This window comes from Phasianus colchicus, chromosome 2 (assembly GCF_987193195.1).
Source record: "Phasianus colchicus chromosome 2, bPhaCol1.hap1.1, whole genome shotgun sequence".
In the NCBI taxonomy this organism is placed as follows: domain Eukaryota; kingdom Metazoa; phylum Chordata; class Aves; order Galliformes; family Phasianidae; genus Phasianus; species Phasianus colchicus.
This window is the reverse complement of record NC_143437.1, coordinates 54,913,187-54,936,441: the sequence shown is the minus strand read 5'-3', so window position 1 is coordinate 54,936,441 and position 23,255 is coordinate 54,913,187. Positions and strand designations below refer to the sequence as shown.

The following is a 23,255-nucleotide window of genomic DNA, read 5'->3' as shown; positions in this document are numbered from 1 at the left end:
CTCTTATGCTGTCCTTTTTTCAAGCTCTAATAAAATACATATCTATTTGAGATAGGTTTAAATACTATAGATCTGTTTAGATATGCATTTCTACGAAAAATTTAAAAAAAAAAAAATCTGGGAGAAGTGCAGCATCTCCAGCACCTCAGCACTGTGCTTTGTATTTTACAATATAACAACAACATATGAACAAACATTTGCTAGGAAGCTGCTAAAAACTTATATTCTTCACTAAAGAGGCACAGGATCACCTTTCAAGCTCTTCTCTCTCCCTCCTTTCTTGCTCCTCTCGTTCCCGCTGCTCACGAGCGAGGCGCCTCTTCTCTGACAGCAGCCTTGTTGCTTCCTCAGGATCTGTTGTACCTGCAGAGGTCTTCACAGGGGCTGGGGGTGGAGAAAGTGCTGGGGGAGCAGGAGGTAGGGATGGGCTGGCTGCTGAAATAGATAGAAAGCAAAACTGGTCTTAACAGGCCTAGCAGCCAAGGTAATACTTGTATTTTTCTCTCTTCCTCTCTTTATCTTGTTCCTCCTCTCTCTCACACACCCTACCTCTTAAAAGGAAAGGAAAATACAGTTTCAAATATTCTGCAAAGTATTTTCAAGCCTACATGGAGGAAGAATTTTATAAAAGCAAGGAATACATACTTCCTTATGGAAGCACCTGTTTTGGGAAAGCAGCTTCAGTTGGAAGGTTAAGCCAGCTTCTCTGTCAGAAGAATAAATGCTGACAGGGTCTCAATGGGACGAATGCTGACTCAACAAGTCTCTACCATCATATTTGCTAAGTTTCAGACTCCAGAAATTACATGTTGCAATATTACATTTTCTTCTGTTTGATAGACCGTAGCCAAAAATTAGAGCCACACTTTTTGGTGAGTAGTCCAGTGACTTGGTGATCTTAAACACCAACTGCCTGAAGTGATCTGCAGTAAGGGCAGAACACAAACTGTTAGCAGCTTTGCAGATATTCCAGCTTTTACCAGCCAATTAGAATTTCTGTAGGTCCTTTTGATATATGTTATGGCTGATCCACAACAAGAAATTCACAGAAACAGTGCAGCTTCTTACAAGCCTTGCCACTAATGGTGAACTGTGGCTTGAATTCAAACCCTAAGAGCAAGCACTTGCTTCATATTATATTCTTTACCCAGGACCATCTTTGGCTACCTTTAGCCAACTGGTAGAGGAGACATCACAAATTTTTCTCAAGTTAAACACTAATTCACACTTTTGCAAGCTTGCCTGACATTTTCTAGCACAGACAAAGGACATCTCTGCTATGCTTTTTCTCTAGAGGCCAGAGGTCATTAATAACACACAAGCTAACTTGAAGGAAGCACTGTCAGGGTAATCACATCTGGCAACACGGACAAAAAATGGATAGGGAAGCATATGAACTAGCAATTAAGTCAGGATATTGAGAAGATAAATGTGAAGTAAGTTATCAGAACTGGCAAGGAGATAACTTTAATCTACATTTCCAACTGGTTTTTAGAATATTGTTTTTCTCACCTCATTAACAACTTCCAGTAGGGGTTTCATAAAATCACAGACTCACCTAGGTTGGAAAAGACTTCCAAGATCATCCAATCCAACCATTCACTCATCACCAGTATTTCCCACTAAACCATGTCCCTTATTACAACATTTCCTAGTTCCTTGAACACCTCCACAGACAGTGACTCCACCACCACCCTGGGCAGCCCATTCCAGTACCTGACCACTCTCTTGGAGAAGTTTTTCCTAACATCCAACCTGAATCTCCCCTGGCGCAACTTGAGGCCATTCCCTCTAGTACTATTGCTAGGAGAAAAGGCTGACTACCACCTCACCACAACCTCCCTTCAGGTAGTAGTAGTGAGTGATAAGGTTACCCCTGAGCCTCGTCTTCTCCAGTCTAGACAATTTTGGTTCCCTCAGCCACTCCTCATAAGGCTTGTACTCCACATCCCTCATTAGTTTCCTCTGATGTCCCCTCCTACATATCACTGTATGCACAAACACAAATTCAGCTGCTTTCTCTGCTCAGTGTTCACATCTATTGAATTCTCTTCTGCCTTTTTTTTTAATCAAGTACAATATAGGTCTTCCTACAAATTTTTATGCATGCTCACTTTGAATTCAAAGCCTATACTTATACAAGTCATTTTAAGAGTTCCAGGGCCTGTTCCCTTGCCCTGAGGAAAAGTGGCACAGTTCAGCCTCTCACACTGCTAGAGTGTTCAGTACATTCGTAGGGAACAAACCTGGACTAGGCTAACCCCAAAGACAAAGCGGGGAATTCAGAAAAATCTGGGTGACTGGAAGAAAAAAGTAAGTAGCCTGAGCACTCCTAAAGTCTTGGAGTCCTTTAACGCTATGCTTAGTAGCTTTGGTGACAGAAGAAAATGTGGCGTTGCAATTACAACCTGGACTAGAAACACAGTAGAGAATGCTTGTAATAGTTAAATGGTAGAAGGACAGAGTTCCTGAACCTCTGCCCTTGTCAGTTTACTAACATGGACCAAAGCAGGGCTGTCACCTCTGAACATAGCACAGTTTTGCACTGCTTGGGGTTTATTTCTTTCCTTCGGGTGCTGACTCTGGCAGTGTAACACATAGCTCATTCAATGCTCACCTGCCCTGCTCTCAGAAAGGACAAGGACAACATGCATAGATGCACCCAAAATTCCATTAAAACAATAACAGCATTAGTAAAATAATGAGATTTTACTGCAAAAGCTTGAATAGTTCCATCAATGATCATTACCTGCTCACCTCCTGGCTACCTACACAGCTGACAGGGGCCTGAACCAGGCAGATTAGAGGCCAGTTCAGGTAACTGGCTGAAATCAACTCCTCACCTGCAGGAATGTAATTCTAGCACCAAAAGTTGCATTTGCTCTGCTCTAGACTCTTGGATTCAACCAGTGGCTAAGTTTTAACAGTTTGGGCCTCTACCTGCAAAGCAAGATCTGTCCTTAAACTTAGGTTCCAGTCTTAGGTCACAATCATCAGTGACTTTATTCCCTGGTTTTGACAAAATACATCCAATCTGAAGTGCTGTTCACCAGTATAACTACAGTATGTTCTCCCCTGCTCCTCTTCACTACCTGCTGTTTCCCCACTGCGAACATGAACTACTTCACTTTCCCTTCACGAACCCTAACCCTTATCACAGATAATCTGTTTCCACACTAACTAACCCTGTCACAACTCAAATATTGACCAACTCTGCAGAGAAGTTGAGCCTCTCTTTCTCCTGAGCTGAACAGCCAAACAAACATCTCCATGTTTTTCTGGACTTTACTTTGGACTTGGAAAGTACTGCAGGTAAATGCTTGCAAAGTTAACCCTTAGAAGTATCCCCAAAGTACTTTGAAAAGGAAGTTTTCTATGATGCAAGCAAAAGGCTATCACAAAATCAGTAAAATCCCATCCCATCATGCCAATCATCTCATACCTTCTTTACATACCTATTACCAACAGATTGCATCTTGTGTGGAAAGACCTAGGAAGCAGACTGCAACTACTGTCACAGGACTTACTGAAACAAAAGTAATCATTTCACAAGTTTTCTTACAGAAGAACAACCTCCAATTACTCATCTTGCAGTTAAATGCAGGATAATTAATACATAAAACTGTTTTCTGAAGGACAGTCACAAGGGAATTTCTTATTTTTAAACCAAGAACACCAGGTAACCCATCCTGTCGATGCCAGGGGCCACAATGGCCATTCTATCCCATCCTTGAGATACTTCAATACTGTATTTACAATGGTCTAAAAATTCCATTAGAACAAGCCGATATTTTTCACTTTCAGATGTATCTTTTCCTCTTCTCACAACTTGTTATCATTACTGTATGTTGTATCTTCTTGCATTCCATCTTACCCTGCTAATTTCCCCCATCCTTGGTAATCCAGCAATACTACAGATAAGCAGGTACAGTTTCATGTTATCAGCATCACTGTACTATGCATTTGGCAAAGCTGGATGTTCTCATTGCTCACATTACCCCATTAAGTGATGACTTCCTGTATGGTTGATTTTCAGACCATTGCTCTTCTATTCCAGGTCTGAAAAGAACTTGTACCATGATGTGAGGGACAAAGTCTACCTTTTCTGTACCAAAAAGTCAGAGAAAACAGATATGCAAGATAGGCGTGCCTGTTCTGGCTGTTGCAAAAGCCTGTTTATACTTTTCTCATAATGAACATACATCTGTAGGTACAACATTCTGAAAAACTTAGACTAATACTTGATAGAAAGCTATTTAAAGCTTATTGTTTCAGAAAAAAGGGATGGAACAACATGAAAGACACTCAGGCATTCCTTATCCTCAACAGGAGTTTCTCCTTACCTTGAGCAACCTCTACCTGGACAGCAAGCTCTTCCTGATTTGCAGATTCTCCAGCACCTACTGATGTTTCTTTACTCTCTTCTGTCCTCTCCTCATTGGCCTTTTCAGCCTCCTTTTCTGGTCTTTTCTTTTCATTCTCAGGTTTGATGTCTTTTTTGACAGGCCGGATATTGCCAGGAGAAGGAGGACGTGCCTGAGTAGAAGGAACTTTGGAGGAACCAGGTGGGGAAGTTATCTGCTTGAATGCGCCAGCCAAAGAAGGCAAAGACTTTGATGCATGCCTGTGTAATTACAGAGTGACAATCAATGTAAGACATGCTCTGCTGGACATCAGCTACATACCACCTCTACAGTTTCAACAGCTAAAACCAAACAACTTCCCTATTTCTCTGCTGTCAAGAGAAATGTCCCTATGTCTCTGTTGTCTCTGGAACAACCGATGAGCTTTCAGTAAAATGTTTCTCTTTGTAGATTATATGAGCACTGACCCAACCAAGAGGTAAGAAACCAGGTACATTGCTCCTTTTTCCCTTTCCTTAAAAAGCAACAGTATTATTTTTTTTTTTTCTGAAAACAATTTCATCTTTACTTTGTTGCATACACAAAACATTTATATCACCCAATAAGGTTGCACTGATTTTCCTGTGGAGGCTAGCATTTAATCAACAGAACAATTAGAGCTGCTTATAGCTCAACCTCCAGCTAAAGCATGTACTTGGCTTACCAAACTGGAGAGGGAGCTGGAGATCTAGCTTTGGGGTTGGAAGAAAAATGACCTCCTTTCAAGTTGGCGGAGAAGTTGGATGACAAATGGTCTCTCTCCTTTTCTTTTTTGTCAGTCTGTAGTTCAGCAAACAAAGACAAAGTCAAGCCACAGTTCACACAGCTAAAGAAAGCAAACCAAGCTCAGTTAAGGATGAGGGGTTGTGGGGCTAAGAAAAAGTAGCGCAGAGTCAGTAGTTTCTACAGCCTGTTTGACAAGTTCATGAATATAGCTTCTGTAATCTGACACTGCTTTTGTAAGGAAATACACATCTGACAACAATTATCCTTCTTAATCATGCTCTTTACTGTCTTAAGATGTAATTTGCAGAGGCTTATTTTTACACAGGCAAAAAGTTACCTTTTAAGGTTTGATCTCTGCTGGTTGCCACACAGTACCTTCCACTGCTTCCAAAGACAATACTTATTCCCCACAAACCCTGGATTTCATTTGGGGAAAAAGAAAAACAAACAAACAAACAAAAAAAAACACCGAAAACCCTACTCTCTGGAGTGGGTAAGTGGTAAGAATCCCTACACAACACAGACTTTTTCTTTCATTGCTATACATCAACACCACAGATGCCCTCAAAGTCTGGAAATGCGGCATCCTAATTTTCTTTTTTTCTTGAATGATTCCCCAGTATATGTTTTGGATTTTGTTTTGTGTTGTTTTTGTTTTGTTTTGTTTTTACACTGATTCTTATGCATCACAGTGATTTCATATCTTCCCTTCTTTATTTTTCATCTTGGGATGAGAACTATGAAAAATCATACTAATTTTTAAAAATATTTATGTTACAACTCTGGTTTGTATTAATAGAACAATTGGCTTAGTGCTATATATAAGAATTTAAGCATCTACATATTTCCTCCACTTAAATAAAAATGAAAAACACTGGATTTTTGGAGTAATGAGCTTAAGCTCTCAGAGTCTGAAGCATGAGAATAGAGGAGAGTACAGTGAGCTGTCACTCAGCCAGCATGGTGTAAAGGGGCTGTTACACTCATAGAGTGAGCATGTGAGACATGAAAACATGTCTAACAGCTGGAGATGGAAAACAACTGTATGAGCATATAAACTTTGGTCTATCTTTGTAAATCCATGAGGTATTTTTGTATAGGGGTAAAACTAGTTGTTTCAAATTGTCAAAAACATCATGTAATACGTGATAAGCAATAAGCGGTCCCAGTCCTGAAGTTGTTATTGAGAGTAATTAACCAGCCCCTTAGCACTATCATTTACAAGAGTTCTACTGACTAATACGATGATAATCACTCAAGTTATCAGATTGTATACAGCCATTAATAATGCATTACAATGAACAAGAATTCTGGTTTGCTACAAAAACTGTCTATATAGTATCTACTTAATTAGTCCTGAAAATATAGTATCAGCAATTTTTTCCCAGTGAAGTGAAAAATCCAAATTCCTACAGGAGCTAACCAGTAAAAAGATTCTCTGGAACATGTAGGCTACTGAAAATAGTTCTTAACTCTGTCATTTGGTATTAACAATATTCTTACATCATTTTTCTCTTCATCAAGACACACCAACTTTTCTTCTTCTTAATTGCAAACAAAACAAACAAAAAAAACAATGATAAAGACCTCAGAGGTGCCAAACCAATAGGCTGGGAGTTTACAACATGCTCTACACATAGTGCAAAGATTTCTGTAGAGATATAACCTAAAGCTATGTCTCAGCCTAAACTTCAGCAAACTAACACCTGCCTCAAAGCTTAATACTGGCTCTGATTCATGCTTCCTTCATCTAACATTGCTTCCAAAAAGGATGTCAATAACAGACAGCACTGTCTCCTGATACTTTGCCCACGTACATAATCATTTGCAGAGACGACTTCACTCTTACTACACTCTAAAACTCAGAACACAAGAAAAAATTGTAACTACTCAAGTTCAGCAAATGATATCTGAACTGGAGCTGACTGCATCCTGTTGGCCTGGAGCACAGTCAACATGAATTTGATCTTGCCTGTATCAGACTGCTCTGATTTTCCCTGGAAGTTCAGAGAAAAGGACAAGACATTCTGCAACTGCCTCCGTACCTCATAGGAAGATAAGGCACTCTGCAAAAATGAGTGCTTTTTCTAAGCAGATTCTTTAGTGCACAATCAGGCTACGGCAACAGATAATGTAGTATATACCAGTTAAAATCTAACCAACTATGAAACAAACTGGAGGCAATGGGAGGCTGCAGAGGGAAATGTTAGACATACAGCTATTCTTGTTCTAACAAGAAATTCTATCAGGTGTTATGGCATGAGACTTTAACTTACATATAACCAGCATGCTTACCCCTGCATGATGCGTTCTTCTACGTCCAACAGCATCAGTAGATGCAAAAAGTTTTGCTCGGTCTGCTGAATTCCTACAGCTCATGGTCTTGTAGGACAGAGGGCTGATGGGGCTGCAAGACGCTGAACGGGGACAAATGGGGATAACTACGGTGTTGTTTTTTTTTTTTTAATTATTCATTATAATTATAGAGCATCATTGGAGAATTGACAGAGGAAAGCCAGCAGGAACAGAAACAACAGAGAAAGACAGAGAAAAGAAAGAAGATATTAATAGAGAGGAATGACTAATTCTCAAATCAGAACCATCATGTGTTACCTCAACTTGGCCATATGTACAGTAATGATACAATTCTAATACACAGCCATGTACTGATCCACTTGTAAATTTCTTTCAAATAAATTAAAGAGGTGTTGCACATAACTGGGTAGTAGAAAAAAAAAAGTTTTTCTTTTCTTATACAACTTATGTTTCTGAAAAAGTGGACAAAACAACTGGTCTGAAATTGATTAGCTTAGTATATGCATTGACATGAATTTCAACTACATTTGGAATAGGAAACAATATTTGAAACCCACCTATATACAAACTTTCAGTATTTCTCAGTCATGCTTCAATAACAGCCAACTTAAACATATATTCAACAGCAAAATATTTTATACACTTCAAAAAGCAGGCTGATGACAATAAATCAACCTACAAACTAGGATTTGAATGAGTAACCAGGATGGCAGGTTTTTTTTTTTGTTTGCACAAGGTCAAAGGCTGTTACCAAAAGATCTGCCAATGGCAAATTATCAGGTTTATGGTGTTCCAAGTACACGCTCAAAGAGAACTGTAACACTGCAAAATGCATCACAGGGAACTTTTTGCAGTAAAGTATTCTTAGACTTCCTCCCTATTTAACTGAAGGAGAAGGTTGGGGAAAACTGTGTTATTACTCCTTAGATTCACTTGTCTGTTTTTCTTTGTCTCTCCTGGTCATTTAATATAGTCATAGTATCATTACTATTCAATATATTACTTGAAGGAAAAAAAGCAGAGTTTCTATGAGTAACTTTTCTATCTCTTCCCTTCCTCATTTTCCTTAGAAAAAAAACATTTCTTGCCAGTAGATCTCTGAGCACACACACTTCTACACAGTTAATTCTTGCAGCCTTACAGCAGTGCAACTGCTGTCACAGGAAGAGCTCACAGACTTAACAGTACTTTGTGGACTTAACAGCCCTAACTCTTCAAATTCTCCTGCAATGGGAGATTAACATCATGAGTGAAGGAAGTCTCATGTAAATGTTACAGCAAGGGCACTCATGACTCCTTATTTATAGAGTTTTATCTTTAATGGGGTAATAAAAGGTGTCAAACTTATAAAAACTGGAAAACAAGAAAACAACTTTAAAAAAAAATCTGTTTTTTTTTTTGTTTGTTTTGGTTTGTTTTTTTTGTTTGTTTGTTTTTTAAATCTGATTGAGCATATCTGAACCTGACAGGAGACAGTGGTAAAATGCATATTTTAAGAGCTTACAGTTCATATATTTTTCCACCCTCTGTGAATCAATTCTGCTGCTGCATGCTGATTATCAAATGTTAGCAGAGAGGATGACATCATAAATTCTCAAAGACAAGCAATTCGTTTCCATTTGCAAGGTTGCCAAACAACGCTGTATGAGGCACTCCCAGTGAATCAGGATGTACCAACAGGATTACAAACACAGCAGAGAGTTATTTAAAATTACATTTTTGTTTTGGAGAATTACTTAAAAATATATATATATCTGGATGTACTCATGCTGGAGGTCCCCAATAGCTTGCTTAACTTCAGCGTTAAGGACATGGATCCACATTTAATTTGATTTTTTGCATTGCAATTAATCTTTACAGCCAAAAGGCAGGGTAATTTTCTAGGGAATAATGACAGGCTGGGATGAGTGGAGTGCTCAGAGCACAGCTGTGAGCCATTACCACCACCTGATCATTAATCTCCAGGAAGTGTCCTGCATGAAGGGACTACAGTTATTGCTCCTAGAGAATAATACCTGGAAAACAATGAAAAGATGGATTATTATTCTGGGTGGTACAGTTCTAGTTAGGACAGAGAAGGTATTTCTGAGGAGTAACCTCAAAATGATGACTGATAAATCAGTCGTTCCTGCTATCTGCAATTTTTCTCAATATTCCACTCAGTTTAGAGCTTCAGCATGAAACAACAGCAGTCACAGAACCATCTTCCCACATGTTCCAGTTAAGTAACCACTTTCAAATTTAAGAAACTGCTTTCTCAGGTATTCCCTAGTGAAGAGCTGCATTTCCATATCCTGCTTGGTGGATGACGTTAAGCTTTCATTTTACAAGCTATTGCTTTAAAAGTCATGAAGAGTGAAAAGGAATTCCAACTTGTTAATTCCACCGTTTGAAGATTATCAGTCACATTTTTGCTCCTATGGCTCTCTCTCTGTGGAAATGTACTGCAGCCTAATTAGCGATAAGAGTTCTTAAGTGAAAGCTTCTTTAAAAGTAATCTTAGGAGATCTCTATTCCCTCTTACCTTCTATGTCCTTTAATTAAAATAAAAATCTGTCCACATTAAACAGGAAAGACCTGCCTAGGCTTAAACATTCGACATGTGCAGAAATACACTCCTGAAATGGTAAAATCCCTACTGCATGTTCTCAAAACAATCTATGGTAAGAAAAAAAGCAGCTGTCACATGCCCAAAACGCATGATAAACCAGTATGTCCTTGCTGTCATTGAAATGTAGTTTTACTAAGGCTTTAAGCTACTGCCTATCAATATTTACATATTTCTGCATGTTAATCTTCTGCACAGGAGTTCATCAAAGGGCTGTTCCGGGGTTGGCAGAGAACTTTACGGTTATTGTAACCTTGCTAAACCTGCACGTTTAACTTTACATGCTATTAAATCTACTGCAGCCAGGGCCTCTCTCTCTAACATGTCCAACGTGTTTCATGTGGGAAGTGCTCAGTGCAGAATGGCACTGTTTGCAGCAAACAGCTCACAGCGTGGGTGTGCTAAATCAGTTCCTTACAGCACAGCGGGCATTTCCTTCAGCAGCCACAAACAGCGTGAAATTGTTGCCCTGCATGTGTTGCATTCCCTTCTTACAACGATGAAGAGGCCAAAGATAGTTAAGAGAGAAGCGAGGAAGAAAGAGGCAGACTAAATCAAGCATAGCAAAAGTTTTCAAGCTGTCATACAAGGTACCCCAGATTTTCCAAACTCATTCTGGGATGCTACCATACATGTGTAATTACATCAGTAATTTTACAACATCCTGAAGGGAACCTGGAAATACATGTGGCTGAGACATGAAGTCTCTGCTCTTATATGTTTACCTGCATCTCCAGACAATGCAGCTGTGCTTTTACTTCTGGCCAGGAATGAGTGTGTGGGCGTCAGGAGCCTGCTAACGATGCTGCTCTCCCATGGACTGAGCTGCAGACGGCGAGCTGAACGTGCATCATACAAGCAAGATGTTAGGTCAGACAGTGTGCAAACGACCACATGTAGCAGAAGTGTTAGTATTACAACCTTACGACTACACACCATGGGAATTTTGAAACTACCTTTTAGAAACCCAAACCATACACCCAGTTATTGTTTAGTTTTTCAGAGTTACTCCATTTTAGGGGAGGAATTCCTACTGATCACAAAGCCAATCATCTATATAGTGCTACTGACTGTGGCATTACACTAAATTGTTATCAGGTCAATGTTGATATTTTTCACAGATCCCATACGACCTACCATTAGGTATGGCAGGATAACCTCTCTACCAGGACAGCAGTTGCCATTCCTTAATATAGACTTAGAGATATTTGTGTCTCAAAATCCTTCTACATACCAGGTATATAAGTATATACAAAGGATCAATTACTAAAACACCATCTGCAGTCTGCTTGCCTGGATAGAAAAAAAAACCAAAGAGGGCTGCTTACTACTATACAGATTTTCATCATAGAAAGAGGCTTTGTCAAAGCATCACAAAAGGATACAGTGCGCCTGAGCTGTAGATACCAGGCTCAGCAGCTACAGTTGTCTTTGTTACACATGGTGCCTCAGAATACATAGCGTATTTACTTCTGTCAAAAACCCTCATTAATGATAGTTTTCTGTTTACAGCAGTAACAAGATCCGACATTCTACATTGTCAGTATGTTTTGAAAACACATTATACATGCTGATCTGGCTGTAATCACTCACAATTGTTTCTCACAGTACAACATAATGCAAATTTATCAGTATTTTTGTCCTGCCTCACATCATTTCTTATTTTTAATATTATGTTATTTTTTAACACTATTTAAACATCTATTATGGCAAAGGAGTATCCAAAGAAGTCCTATATGTTATTGTACCAGATGGCAGTATGGTGCAACAAATGGTATTATTAGGAGAACAAATCAAAACACTAGAATAGTTCTCATAGTTCATTACAGTAAACTCAGGCAAAAATCTCAGTGTTGAAAGAGAAATTAGGTTGTTTCATACCCCAGCATTCATTGGCCTTAGTTCAGTGTCTGTGGCAAGAAAACTGCAACTTGAATGAGGTTTTCTTTTTTTTTTTTTTTAATTAGGCACAGTCTCTAAAACACTCATTGACATGACTGGCTGTGATAAACCACAGGCTAATTTATATTTTTAAAGATAGAGATCCATCTCTTCTAAAAGCCATAAACCTGGAAGCTCTCTTTAATCTACTCCACAATGAGCCCCACGAAAGGAGAGGCTGTTCTCAATAATCTCATCCTATGAGAATATAATGGTCTAATCTGCTCACAGTGCTTCTTTTTTTTTTTCACTTCTCAAACTGCTCACCTAAATTCTGCTAACTCAATAAGTATCATTAGTATAGAAATATAGTACTCTAAAACACAGCAGGCCTTCTGGATAAGTGTCCCTACATAATACAATACTGCCAGAGCTCTTTGTGATTAATAGCTCCATTCTGTGTTGGTACAGATTATACAGGGACACAAAATACCCTTAAGAAATCTCCATTACAGCATACACAATATCATTAAATTTGCAACTTAACAAGGAAGAACAAATTATAGGACTACCACTAAACTGGATGCAATAGTGGTCAAAATCTTTGCTTCTTCTCTGGGCACTGCTCAATATGATCCTATTTTAAATATTTTAATATATTTAAATATTTTAAATGAGGCAGCAAATTCTTTTTTTGTGGTCTCATCCTTTACTAGATGTTGAGTCTGGAGAAACTCTTCTGCCATATTTTAACACAAAGACTATGCAACTTATCAGAACACCACCACTACTGCATGGAAATAGGCTCCACACCTTAGAAAATGATACCTGAAATTTTAGGCCAATATCACTACTATGCATACCAAAAGTTTCCTGGAATTCATCTGTATAGCTGCAAAGAAATGGTAAGTAAATGTCACGATGTAATCTGGTGCTGTGGGCCAGTGTAAACCTTACACAATTCCCACAGAATAGGCAGTCTGAAGAGGCCACAGCTAAGAAACTGATGTCTTACAGCACTCAGCTATTCCCCTGTAATTTGCCCTAGGAGATAAGTATGGTTTAATTACCTTTTCTCTTCACTCCTGACACATCTTATCCACATTATTTACTGGAAGCAATTCTGTGCCCCCAGCAACCAACTAACAAGGCAGTGATCAGTAGAGGGCTAGCTGACATGCCCAAATAGTGAGCTGAGAGAAGTGTGATAGTGCCAGTACATTTAAGTAGTAGTTCAAAGGTGGCACAACAGGAGCTTGGATCTGAGTCTCCCTATAGCTTTAAAATGGTTTTAGATCACAGTTCATCATAAGCATATCTTGGTTTTGTAGATCAACATCATCACTTACTCCAAATACACAGCTCAGTGAAAGCACTATGTTTGACTTACAGTACATACCCTAGCAGTCATAAGTCATCAGCACAGAGCAGCTAAATACAGTTTGGCTCACTGTGTTTCAAGTACAAGAATATTCACCCTAAATGCTTTCAACAACTGAGCTTCAGAGTCCAGTTCACACTGAAGGAAGGTGAATACAAAACAGAGCGTCCCTAAATAACAAAACTGGCTTTAAAACAATGAGGTCTGTTTTTTTTGTTGTTGTTTCTTTTTTTTTTTTATCTTGTTTTTTGGGGTTGATGTTTTAATCCTTCAAAACACCCCATAGAGAAGAGAAAATAATTTTGTTGTTGGTCTTATACTGTCGTAGGCTGCTTGCTCCTTGGAATTGCATTCCTGGTAGGTAGGCATACCCCTACTCCCAGGTACTAGCAGGTTAAACAGATTAATTAAGTATAACTGGAAGGAAAAAAAAAAAACAACCCCAAAACCCACAAAGCGCCATGGAGCTGGCAAGGGTGAATTGATCACAGTCATCTATATTTACCTTCAGGATATATCAACTGAACACTAGGAAGTTATCATAGTAGCAGCAGAATACATTGCATGTAAGCAAACAACAGCATCTGATTAGTACTAGCAACAGATGGGAGGCAGGGATTTAACAGGTCTCCTGATGAGGAACACAAAGGAAGGACTCTCACTGATATGCGGTGTTTGTCAGAGAGTCACAAAAATGCTGTGAAATAGGTGGGGAAAAACTTGTGCCTTTGGACTCTCTTTCAACAGCCCCTGAACTTCTTCTAGAAAGGTGGCAGACAAAGTAGATCAATACATCACCACTTTAGAGAAAAACCTACACTACAGAGAGGAGGAAGAGCACAACTACAGTGCAAGTTACGTTTTTTCAAAACTAAGAAAGCCATACCTTACCTATGGTACTATCCACTTGCTAGGTTTTTCTTAAAGAGCACCATTACCAGAATTTATTGGTCGACAGATGCTTTCTTCAATTGAATGTATTTGTTCATAATCTGTTACAAAGTTTGAACTACCCGGACCAGTACCACTCCTATCAGAGCACAAAGAAAAGCCTGTTCTAGCTGCTGGATTGTAAAATCATGATAAAGAGCTATGTAGCAGTACTGTAGTTCAAAATGAATTAACCAGGCAAACCATTAATGAAAACTTCCATCTTTGGCTGGGCCATAATAAATCTTGTCCTTCAAATGGCAGAAAAATTAAAAATAAACACTGCTTAACAGAAGACATGTTTTTGATGACAGCTATAAGCCACTTAGGATAAGCTTATCATCTTCATCTCCAGCTTCCTTGTTTTGTAGGTAGGAGTACGTGTTACAGGCAAAACATGACTGGGTGATCCCTGGAAGGCAAAAAAGGAGCAGAGAGGCAGATGATTTCTTTAAGTGCTTGCTTTAAGATGCTGAGGCCACCAGAGAGGTGAGCAGCATTTCTCCAGTTATGTGCTCCACCAGATTTGGGTAGAAAGCACAAGAAAAAGGACATTTACACCATTTCAATTTGCTTTATGTCTCCTGCAGACTCTATAATATAAGAGACTTCTGAGGACTTCTGTACCGGTTTTAATGAATATGCCGAGAAAGGAATGCCTTGGCATTTAAAGTTTATGACATACAGCCTCCACTTCCTTACTCCTTCCCTTCACCTGCCATTATACCACCTAGTTCTCAGTCTAACTTGTACAGAATTTGTTGTAGTAAAAACATTACACCTTGAGCTACACTCTACAAGAGACTATCCTTCATATTTAATGCCTTTCTTCCTCAAAGAATCATCCCTGGCAAGGAACAGTCATCAACCGGAAAAAATATACATAAAATTACTGGAGTTTTAGAATAAATTGTGTTCTAAGATAACACTATGATTCACTAGTTACCAGACTTCAGAACTGTGTTAACCTATAAGCATTAATACGGTCAGAGCAACCAGAAAGAGGCATCCAAGCACACACATAAAACATGGCACTTAAAACACATAAATTATGATGTCTACCCAACCATTTCTGCAATACAACTAAAGCTCCACTCTAAAAATTATTTTTGAAAATATGCACTTCTCTGGGTTGAAAAGGGGCACAGCTTCTCAGTAGGACAAAAAGTCCTTCCCAAGTATTTTTCTGTAAAGCTCTTTGCACAAGTTATACAAGAGACATTCTTTTATAACACTCCCTTTGGCTCAATGCTTCTACCCCATAAATCCTCAAAACAGAAGTAGCAATTCAGCTGCATTAACTCACAGAAGCCTGATCATTTATCAGTTGTGCAGAGTTGTAAACACTGAAAACATACACTGAAATAAAGCAATCTTTGAAAAGTAACTGGACTCAAAAAGTCAATAAAAAGACACATATGAAAAATACCCATACACCATCATTAAAAATAATCAGAAATGGTAACAAAATAACTGCTCAAAAGCTTCATGCAACATGTTTTCAGATATTCAAGAACAACTACCAAAATAAAACAAAAGCAAAATAATGACAAAATGGCGTAACATAAATAAAAGGTCATAGAAAATTGCATGCAGTATGGAGAGATGTATTCTTTCAATTGTTGTACCTCATTTACTAAAAACCTGACAGAAGCACCACTTTTATCATTTGCTGAAGTAAGATCGTTTAGGTAAGCTCTCTTGTTTTAAAAACAAGAAATACATATTTCTTCTCACAGGAAAAAGAAATGTTCAACCATTTACTTTTCACATTCGGAGTCTTTTCACTCCATTTAGATAAACTACAGAAAATGACTTCAGACACTTGTTTTACGTGCAAAGCCATACATTAGTATAGAACATTTTCTTTCTTGCTCTTTTTTTTTTTTTTTTTTTTCCTCTTTGGAACTGTACCTCTGTCTGAAGAATTTAGTAATGTTGCAGATGAGGAGGAGAGCCGCTTGTTAATGACTGGATCAACATGTTTCGAAAGGTTCATTGTTGAAACAGATCGCCTGTCTGGATCTAAAACAAATGGAGATAATGCTAATTGACAGCCCACATGCAGTAATGCCAGTTTCTAGCTCACTAGTGGGAGGAGGAAAACATGACTAGGTCATTCCTGCTCTACCACAAGAACTTTCAAAATAGAACGGATTTCTCAGCAGACATTGTACAGATGATTCAAAGACTGGGCACAAAACTGTTCAATTTAAATTCCAAATGTCTAAAATATTCTGTTCGTTGATTATCGTTCAATCAGGTTGCAATTCAAGGACTTCAATGGAAAATTTGAAACAGATACTAGTAGCCAGAATGGTATTTCCACGTTGCTTTCAATACTCTCTAAAAAATCTGACACCTGACTCACAATAGAGGCTTCAGGGAAAGGACAGCGTGCTTGGAAATGTGAAGTCACTCAAGTAAAAGCCCTCAAAACCTGAATCAAAGGTGACATTTGACAGGGTACTATCAAGCAGAAGGTCAGCACCGTGTTAACAAAATTCCAACAGATTAAGGGAAGGCTGGTACACATGGAGAGCAGGAGTAAGCACAAAAGGTATAATTATAATGTCCTCATCACTGTGAAAGTGCTAAATTTCCCACCACAGAGTTATCTTCTACCTGCTGTGAATGAAGTTGCAGTTAGTCAATCCAAACTGCACACAGCTTAACAGATAAAGAAAATGAGTCTTTGTGGAAGCCTGCAGACTACATGTCATACACATGTTTGGTGTGTATATATATATATATATATATATATATATATAAATACTGAAGGGATTTATTTTGCTTCTAAGCTCTATGGATTTGAGAACAGCATTACAGCATTTGCCTGTGCAACTGGCACCCTACTGAGAGGTGACGATATGATACAGATCATATATACTTTGTGCACATGTGTATGCCATGGGAAAGTTACTAGCAATGGCAGAAGAGGAAGAACAAGCAGGACAGACAGCTTTATGCTTTGTCTTCTCTCTCAAAAATCAAATAATAAAAAAAAAAAGCTAAGTGTATCAACTAACTATCCTTTAGTGCAAATTCTATTTGGAAATCTGACAATCAGAAGATAGTGGGAGAGTCGATTCTGCTTTTGCTTACACATTGAGCACGTACTGCAAATTCAGTGCTACTCAGCAAAGAATTTAACTGTGCTTTAGCAGATGCCTAATGCTCTGCTGATTCAAATTCTCCATATCCACAGGTAAGTCCACATACTGTTTTGGAAGTAGATAAAAGACCAGGACACTGATAACATTCAGGATGATGCTGCTGAACGATTATCTGCTGTTCAGTACTGGAGACAGGATACTCGGGCTTCCTATGTCGTAGATCTCAGTAAGAACAGTATTTAGGTTTCGGATTTTGATCTCTGATATCTTATCTATACTTGAGAGGATACAAAGTGTATCACTACAGCAAAACAGAAATTCTGCATTTGGTTTAAAGAACATACTGCATAAAACAACTTTTTGAAGATGACAAATGAGAACATGAAAATTGCCTCTTGCATTTGGCATGGCATGCCAGTACTTCTCTTAATTGTATGAATATTATTCAAATGAATGAAACTCAGCAATTGTATGAATATTATTCAAATGAATGAAACTCAGCAGGAAGATTTGTGTGCAAGTGTTGGCAATATGAAACCTACAAATGTAGAATAGGCCAAATGCGATCTATGACCTAGAAGACTGTTGGTTTCTTTGTTAGTAGAATCTGAGCAACACATTCATCATCTATCTTTCACGTGAAAAATAAATGTGAGTGATGTACATGTGCAGTATGGCAAAAGCGTTTTAGAAGATCAAAAGGTTCAAGTTACATCTCCTTGAATTCCATAGACAGAATATTGCATTTTAGTGAATTGTGCCAGATCTTTGAAGTCAGCTAGTAATAACTCTCCATAGTAAAAATAAATAACAACAACAAAATCTGGGACTAAGAACAGTTCTAAACTATGAGCATGATGTTAAGCATGCACCGCAACTACATGAGGGTGGTTTAGTTACTGATGATTTAATTTCCTGAGAACTAGCTATGGGTAAAGGAATCAACAAACGACAGTGATTATGTACCAGGTTTTCTAGCACCACTCAGAGATCTGAAGTGGTGCTCCAGGCCTGCTAAATCGAGAAAGGTGAATGATGATTCAAAAAAATAACCTAGGGACAGAATGCAAGACAATGACTTTTAACAGTAAAGAAAATAAAAATCAAGTTATACAGAGCTAATTAAAAAAAAAAAAAAACTTATGATTTTATGAAAGATAACTGTTCATTGAATTTATGTGCGATGAATTACATTTCAGATCATTATTAATGTTTTCCCCCTTCTTGATAAAAGGCTGTATGCAATTAAAAGTATATGTTAGAGTAGGAAGAGAAGCATTCTTTTTAAGTACCACTTTCTGGTGAAAGAAATATAGAACAAGTTCTCTTTTTTGAACATCAGTCACATTTAACAGTGCACATACTTAACAGTAACTGTCAGATTCAGTTAGAGAAGACAATTTAGGAAAAAATTATACAGAAAAAATTAAATTAATTTGTCCATCTAAGCTTTTTCAAGGGAAAAAAAAGGGCTTTTTCCAGCCTCCCTGATGATCTGTACAAGATACAGATAGCTTATCACAAATAATCAATTTGCTTCTTTTTGTTTTAATCTTGGTATTCAGTCACTTCCACCAGAACTATTTTTTGAGCCACAATATTTAACATTTGCACACAGTAGCTCACATCACAAAACTGACATATCACGAGCACACCAACACATACACACATGAACACAATAGCAAAGCAGCAGAAGCGAGAAGCTGTAGCAAAATAGAAATACAGAATTAGTCAAAATCCCGAAAGAAGTTTTCACTTTTGTTCAGATTTCTCCTTGTTATGTTTTTGCTACACGAGAAGGTCAGAAACATGCTGTTGCTAGGAACAATAAGATAAAGAGCAGATAATTTAAAACAGCATATACTGAATCATCTTTCTTTGTAACAGAAGGAAAGTAAATTCCAGTTAACTGACAGGGCAGGGATACTGGCTAGAAAGCCAGGCCTCCCTCTTTACCTGTGTTATTAATGCGGCTATGTAGCGCTCCTCCCCAGGACCACCTGTTTTGCTTTTGTTTTGGCTTCTGGCTTCTTTCAATTGTGCGACGTACAACAGCTTCATGTCGTTCCTTAAGTACAACAGGATAATACATTTGGATACTACCAGGTTTTTAACGTTAATCCTCTCCAGCACTGTTACCCTCCCCATGGACAACACCTAGCAGGCTTCTTGGAGTTGCACCCAAGCTTAAATGCTGCCTAATAAAGATACACACTCAGACAAACCATTCTAACTCTACAACTGGATTAAGCAATAACCAAGCCATAAATAGATGGAACTATTTTTGAAAACTAATTTTGAAAAAGTAAGGGGTATTGCAGACTTATGCAGAACTGCAGAGGAAAAAAAACGATTGTCCCGTTATGGCAACCACTGAACAAACACACACCAGGGCTACTTCCCACTCTGAATCTCCCACATATTCTCTCATTAGGATAGTGAGAGAGAATTAAGAAAAAAATGCAATGATGAGCTGACTTACCTAAGACGAAGGGGAGTTCTCAGCTCAACTGAGACAAATCAGCCAGTAGGATCTTTCCTGTACACACTGTCTTGAAGGTTTTGTTAGAAAGCAACTAATACTTAGCTGCCTTAAAATGAACAGCTAAAAATTAACCCACAGACATACAGAAGCCATACAATTTCTATTTCTCTGTTCAAGGTTGAGTACTGTCACATACTACATCCTAGATATGCTCAACCTAGCTGCAACAGACTCTCACAGGGCACTTCAAAAAAATGTGACTAAGGCACACTTCTTCTGTACACTCTCATACTGATCAAGGCTCACATTACATCTCCGCTGACAAGTTTTAAAAGAAGAGGTTTGGCAGTACAACATTGTACAGAAAAAGCAAGCTGAAAAGAGTTTTCAAGACATTTCTTTTTACCTTATCTTCTTCTATTCTCTGCCTTCGCTTCTCTTCTACAGCAGCTCGCCTTCTCTCTTCCTTTAATCGTTGTTCTTCTAGCTTCTTTTTGCGCTCCTCTAGGTGTTTTTCATAATGCTGCCGCGCTCTCTCTTCTCTTTCTAACCAGACAGTTTCTCGTGCAGCTATGAAAAAAAATCAGAACGGAAAGCATTAACATGAAACACCAGAAATGAAAGCTATAGGCAATGAAGACTTTAATACAATTTGGATAATCAAACTAAATAGAAAAAAATTGAACTCATTTTCTTAAGACATACATTATTTCCTAGTCTCTCTCCACGTGTTGAAACTTCACAGACCCTGTTCACACACATGTCATTCAGTCTCAGTATAATTACTGTGAATTGCCACCAGTAATGGTTACATTCTTTGATCATACAGTTTCTATGTGAAAGAAACTATTTTGCATTAGTTTAAGATACGAAAACATTTAAGTCAGATATATGTGTACAAACCATGCTAATTCTCTGTATTCTTTCACAGTAAAAAGAAACACAAAAATCTATTACTACTATATAACTTTAATGATGAAAGCAGATCTCATTAGACTGGGTTGACAGTTGTAGTGCTTGGACTGTTGTACCAGCAGCTCACCAGAAGAAAACATTATCAACCAAAGAAGTCAGACTAAAGATAAGATTTAATTACTTTAATGTGCTCTGAACAACATTTCAGAAGTTCTCATCAAGACTCTAATTCTTAAATATCTGCATACACAGACTCTTGAAAATCTCTACTCTGGATAGACAAATTCACACTGAGATTATCTACCTTAAGAAAACATTTTTTTTCAGGTTTCAGATCATTTCATATTTCAAATGCTTTCCCCTAAGAAAAGCAGACAGCACATTTAGCTTTGCTGTGGGATACAGACAAGCAAAGAGACGCTTGTGCAACAGCAAGCAACCAGAAGACATTCTCTTGGCAAAATGAGGGACAGTTCAGCTGTCTGCAGGAAATTTAATAATCAAACATAGCCAGAATAATTACAGCTACAAGGAGCAGTACATTTGCTTTATTACTAAACATAGTTGTGAGCAAAATGACACCCACAACCACGAAATGCTAACACAAGGAGCAACAGATACTGAGAAGTACTTTTCTGTTGTAGTTTAGTGACTTGAAAGGGACAATCTGAACTACAGACCAAGGCTGAAAATGAGACACGACAACAGAACAACAGTTTCTAGTCCAACTGCAATCTGCAAAAGCCCTCCTTCCTTAAAGCCTTATGACATAAAAAAAAATAGATCCAATAATCAGTGTTCTGAAAGCAAGATGAACTTTCATACATGCATCTGCTGCTCCTAGGAGCCAATAGCTCACCAATAGACTGGACAGACAAAGAGATGGCTGTCATTACTTTTCTTTTGAGATGTGATCCCTTACAAAGCTTCTTATTGCCCAGGTTCAACAAGATTCAGCTAAACTGACCTTTTCCAACAGTTTGGGCTACATCTCTAACAACTGAAGTGCAAGGCATGTCACTTCTACAGTACTGTCTCCTGTTTTTGCCTTTACCTTCTGTATAGCTGTATGACTTAACTAACCAATGTCTCTGGCAGAACTGCAGTCAGGCCATCACCAGGCATGTAGACATTTTGGAAAGCCTTGCTCTTCCTATTAGTCTCTGCACAGCTGGATTGTGTAAGAGGGTCAGTCCAAGAGCATGCAGCTGCTCCAGTGAACTGTACTGTTCTTTTCATGCACTCTATGTGCACTTATCTTGTTTTCTTCAGAAATAAGGATAAAAATCTCTAAAAGCGGTGACTGAGTTCAACTGACTACCCTTTTCCAAAACCAGAAAAACACTTGTCATTAACACCATCTACAAGCTGGCAAAATGTTTTTCAAGAACTTGCATTTGTAGGGAAAAAGAATATAATTAAAGTGGTGAATTCTGCACTGAAAATATCTCACATGACCTTTTTCCTTCTCCTGAACCTTTGATGAAAATTTCAGATAAATTAATAATGATTATTATATGGTAGGGCTACTTGAGATCTCTCTACTCAACATACCAATGTCTTAAAACTGTATTTAGTTTTAAGTACTCTGATGAGGTTTCATGACCATTTTAACTGAAGTGCTAGCTGCCACCAAAAGGAGCAGCTTTCACCTCTGCTACTCTGATGATGTTGCTCGTGGTGTGTTGCTCACAGGACTGAGGACCATCCACCTGATCAGGTGGATCAAGGACCAATCTTGTGGTTAAGGTTTGGTCAAGGACCAAACCAATGTGGTTAAAGCCACATTTCTTCCATGCCTTTTTCCTTCCAACAGTTTTAACTGTGGCTGGTGCAGGTTGGCTGGGGCAGATGGAAGGGCAGATATGCTGCTGAAGGGGTTTATTGGCTGCCACCATCACAGGAGGCCTCAGGTGAGCAGAGGGGCTGCTGGGCAGGAAGCGAAAGATCACCCTCCTTTTGCAATCCCTTCTGTTGTCTCTCATCATAGCTCTTTTTCTTGTGGTTACAGCTTTTATTAGGGGTTCTTAGTCTCTCTCTTTTCTCAGTCTACATTTTGTGATCACCTTGGGCAGGCAGTTTACCTGAGTTGAGAGCTCAACCTTTCTCAGTCTTTCCAGCATCTATCTTCTCTGACTTTACGACACTGACCTCAGTAATAGCTTTCTCCTTTGACCACTGCTTCACCTCTCCTCACTGCCAGCTCTGCACTGAGACTGATCTCCTCCTTGCTGCATTAGCAGAAAAATGGATCAGTGTTGCTTTAACCATGCCCAAAAACAGGAATGTTCCAGCACTCCACAAAAATGGCTGACTGAATGAATTAAAAGGTGAACTTCAGAACTCTAATTACAGCTGAAGTTAATGTCAGATTCTCCTAGCTGACGTCTCCCCATTAGCAATGCTCTGAGGGACATACATACAGCAATTTTTAAACTAATCTTCCTTAAAGACTTTTTTTTTTGGTCTCATAAACCCTTCTGGCACTATCAAG

At 38.5% G+C, this 23,255-nt stretch overlaps 1 protein-coding gene across 6 annotated transcripts in view; it reads right to left on the bottom strand.

Annotated features, from left to right (window-relative positions):
• Window positions 1–23,255, bottom strand: part of MAP7 (microtubule associated protein 7) — a 103,247-nt gene that overhangs the window by 13,862 nt on the left and 66,130 nt on the right. For 4 of the 6 annotated variants that reach the window (XM_090135735.1, XM_090135734.1, XM_090135732.1 and 1 more), the window contains exons 4-11: window positions 20,253–20,416; window positions 19,318–19,429; window positions 16,160–16,270; window positions 10,779–10,892; window positions 7,425–7,570; window positions 5,068–5,183; window positions 4,344–4,624; window positions 252–435 (exon numbers count right to left, since the gene is read on the bottom strand). In XM_090135735.1, coding sequence (XP_089991861.1) covers window positions 252–435; window positions 4,344–4,624; window positions 5,068–5,183; window positions 7,425–7,570; window positions 10,779–10,892; window positions 16,160–16,270; window positions 19,318–19,429; window positions 20,253–20,416 — 1,228 coding nt within the window. The remainder of the gene's footprint in view (window positions 1–251; window positions 436–4,343; window positions 4,625–5,067; window positions 5,184–7,424; window positions 7,571–10,778; window positions 10,893–16,159; window positions 16,271–19,317; window positions 19,430–20,252; window positions 20,417–23,255) is intronic. The other 2 variants (XM_090135733.1, XM_031610988.2) reach the window with 2 other exon arrangements.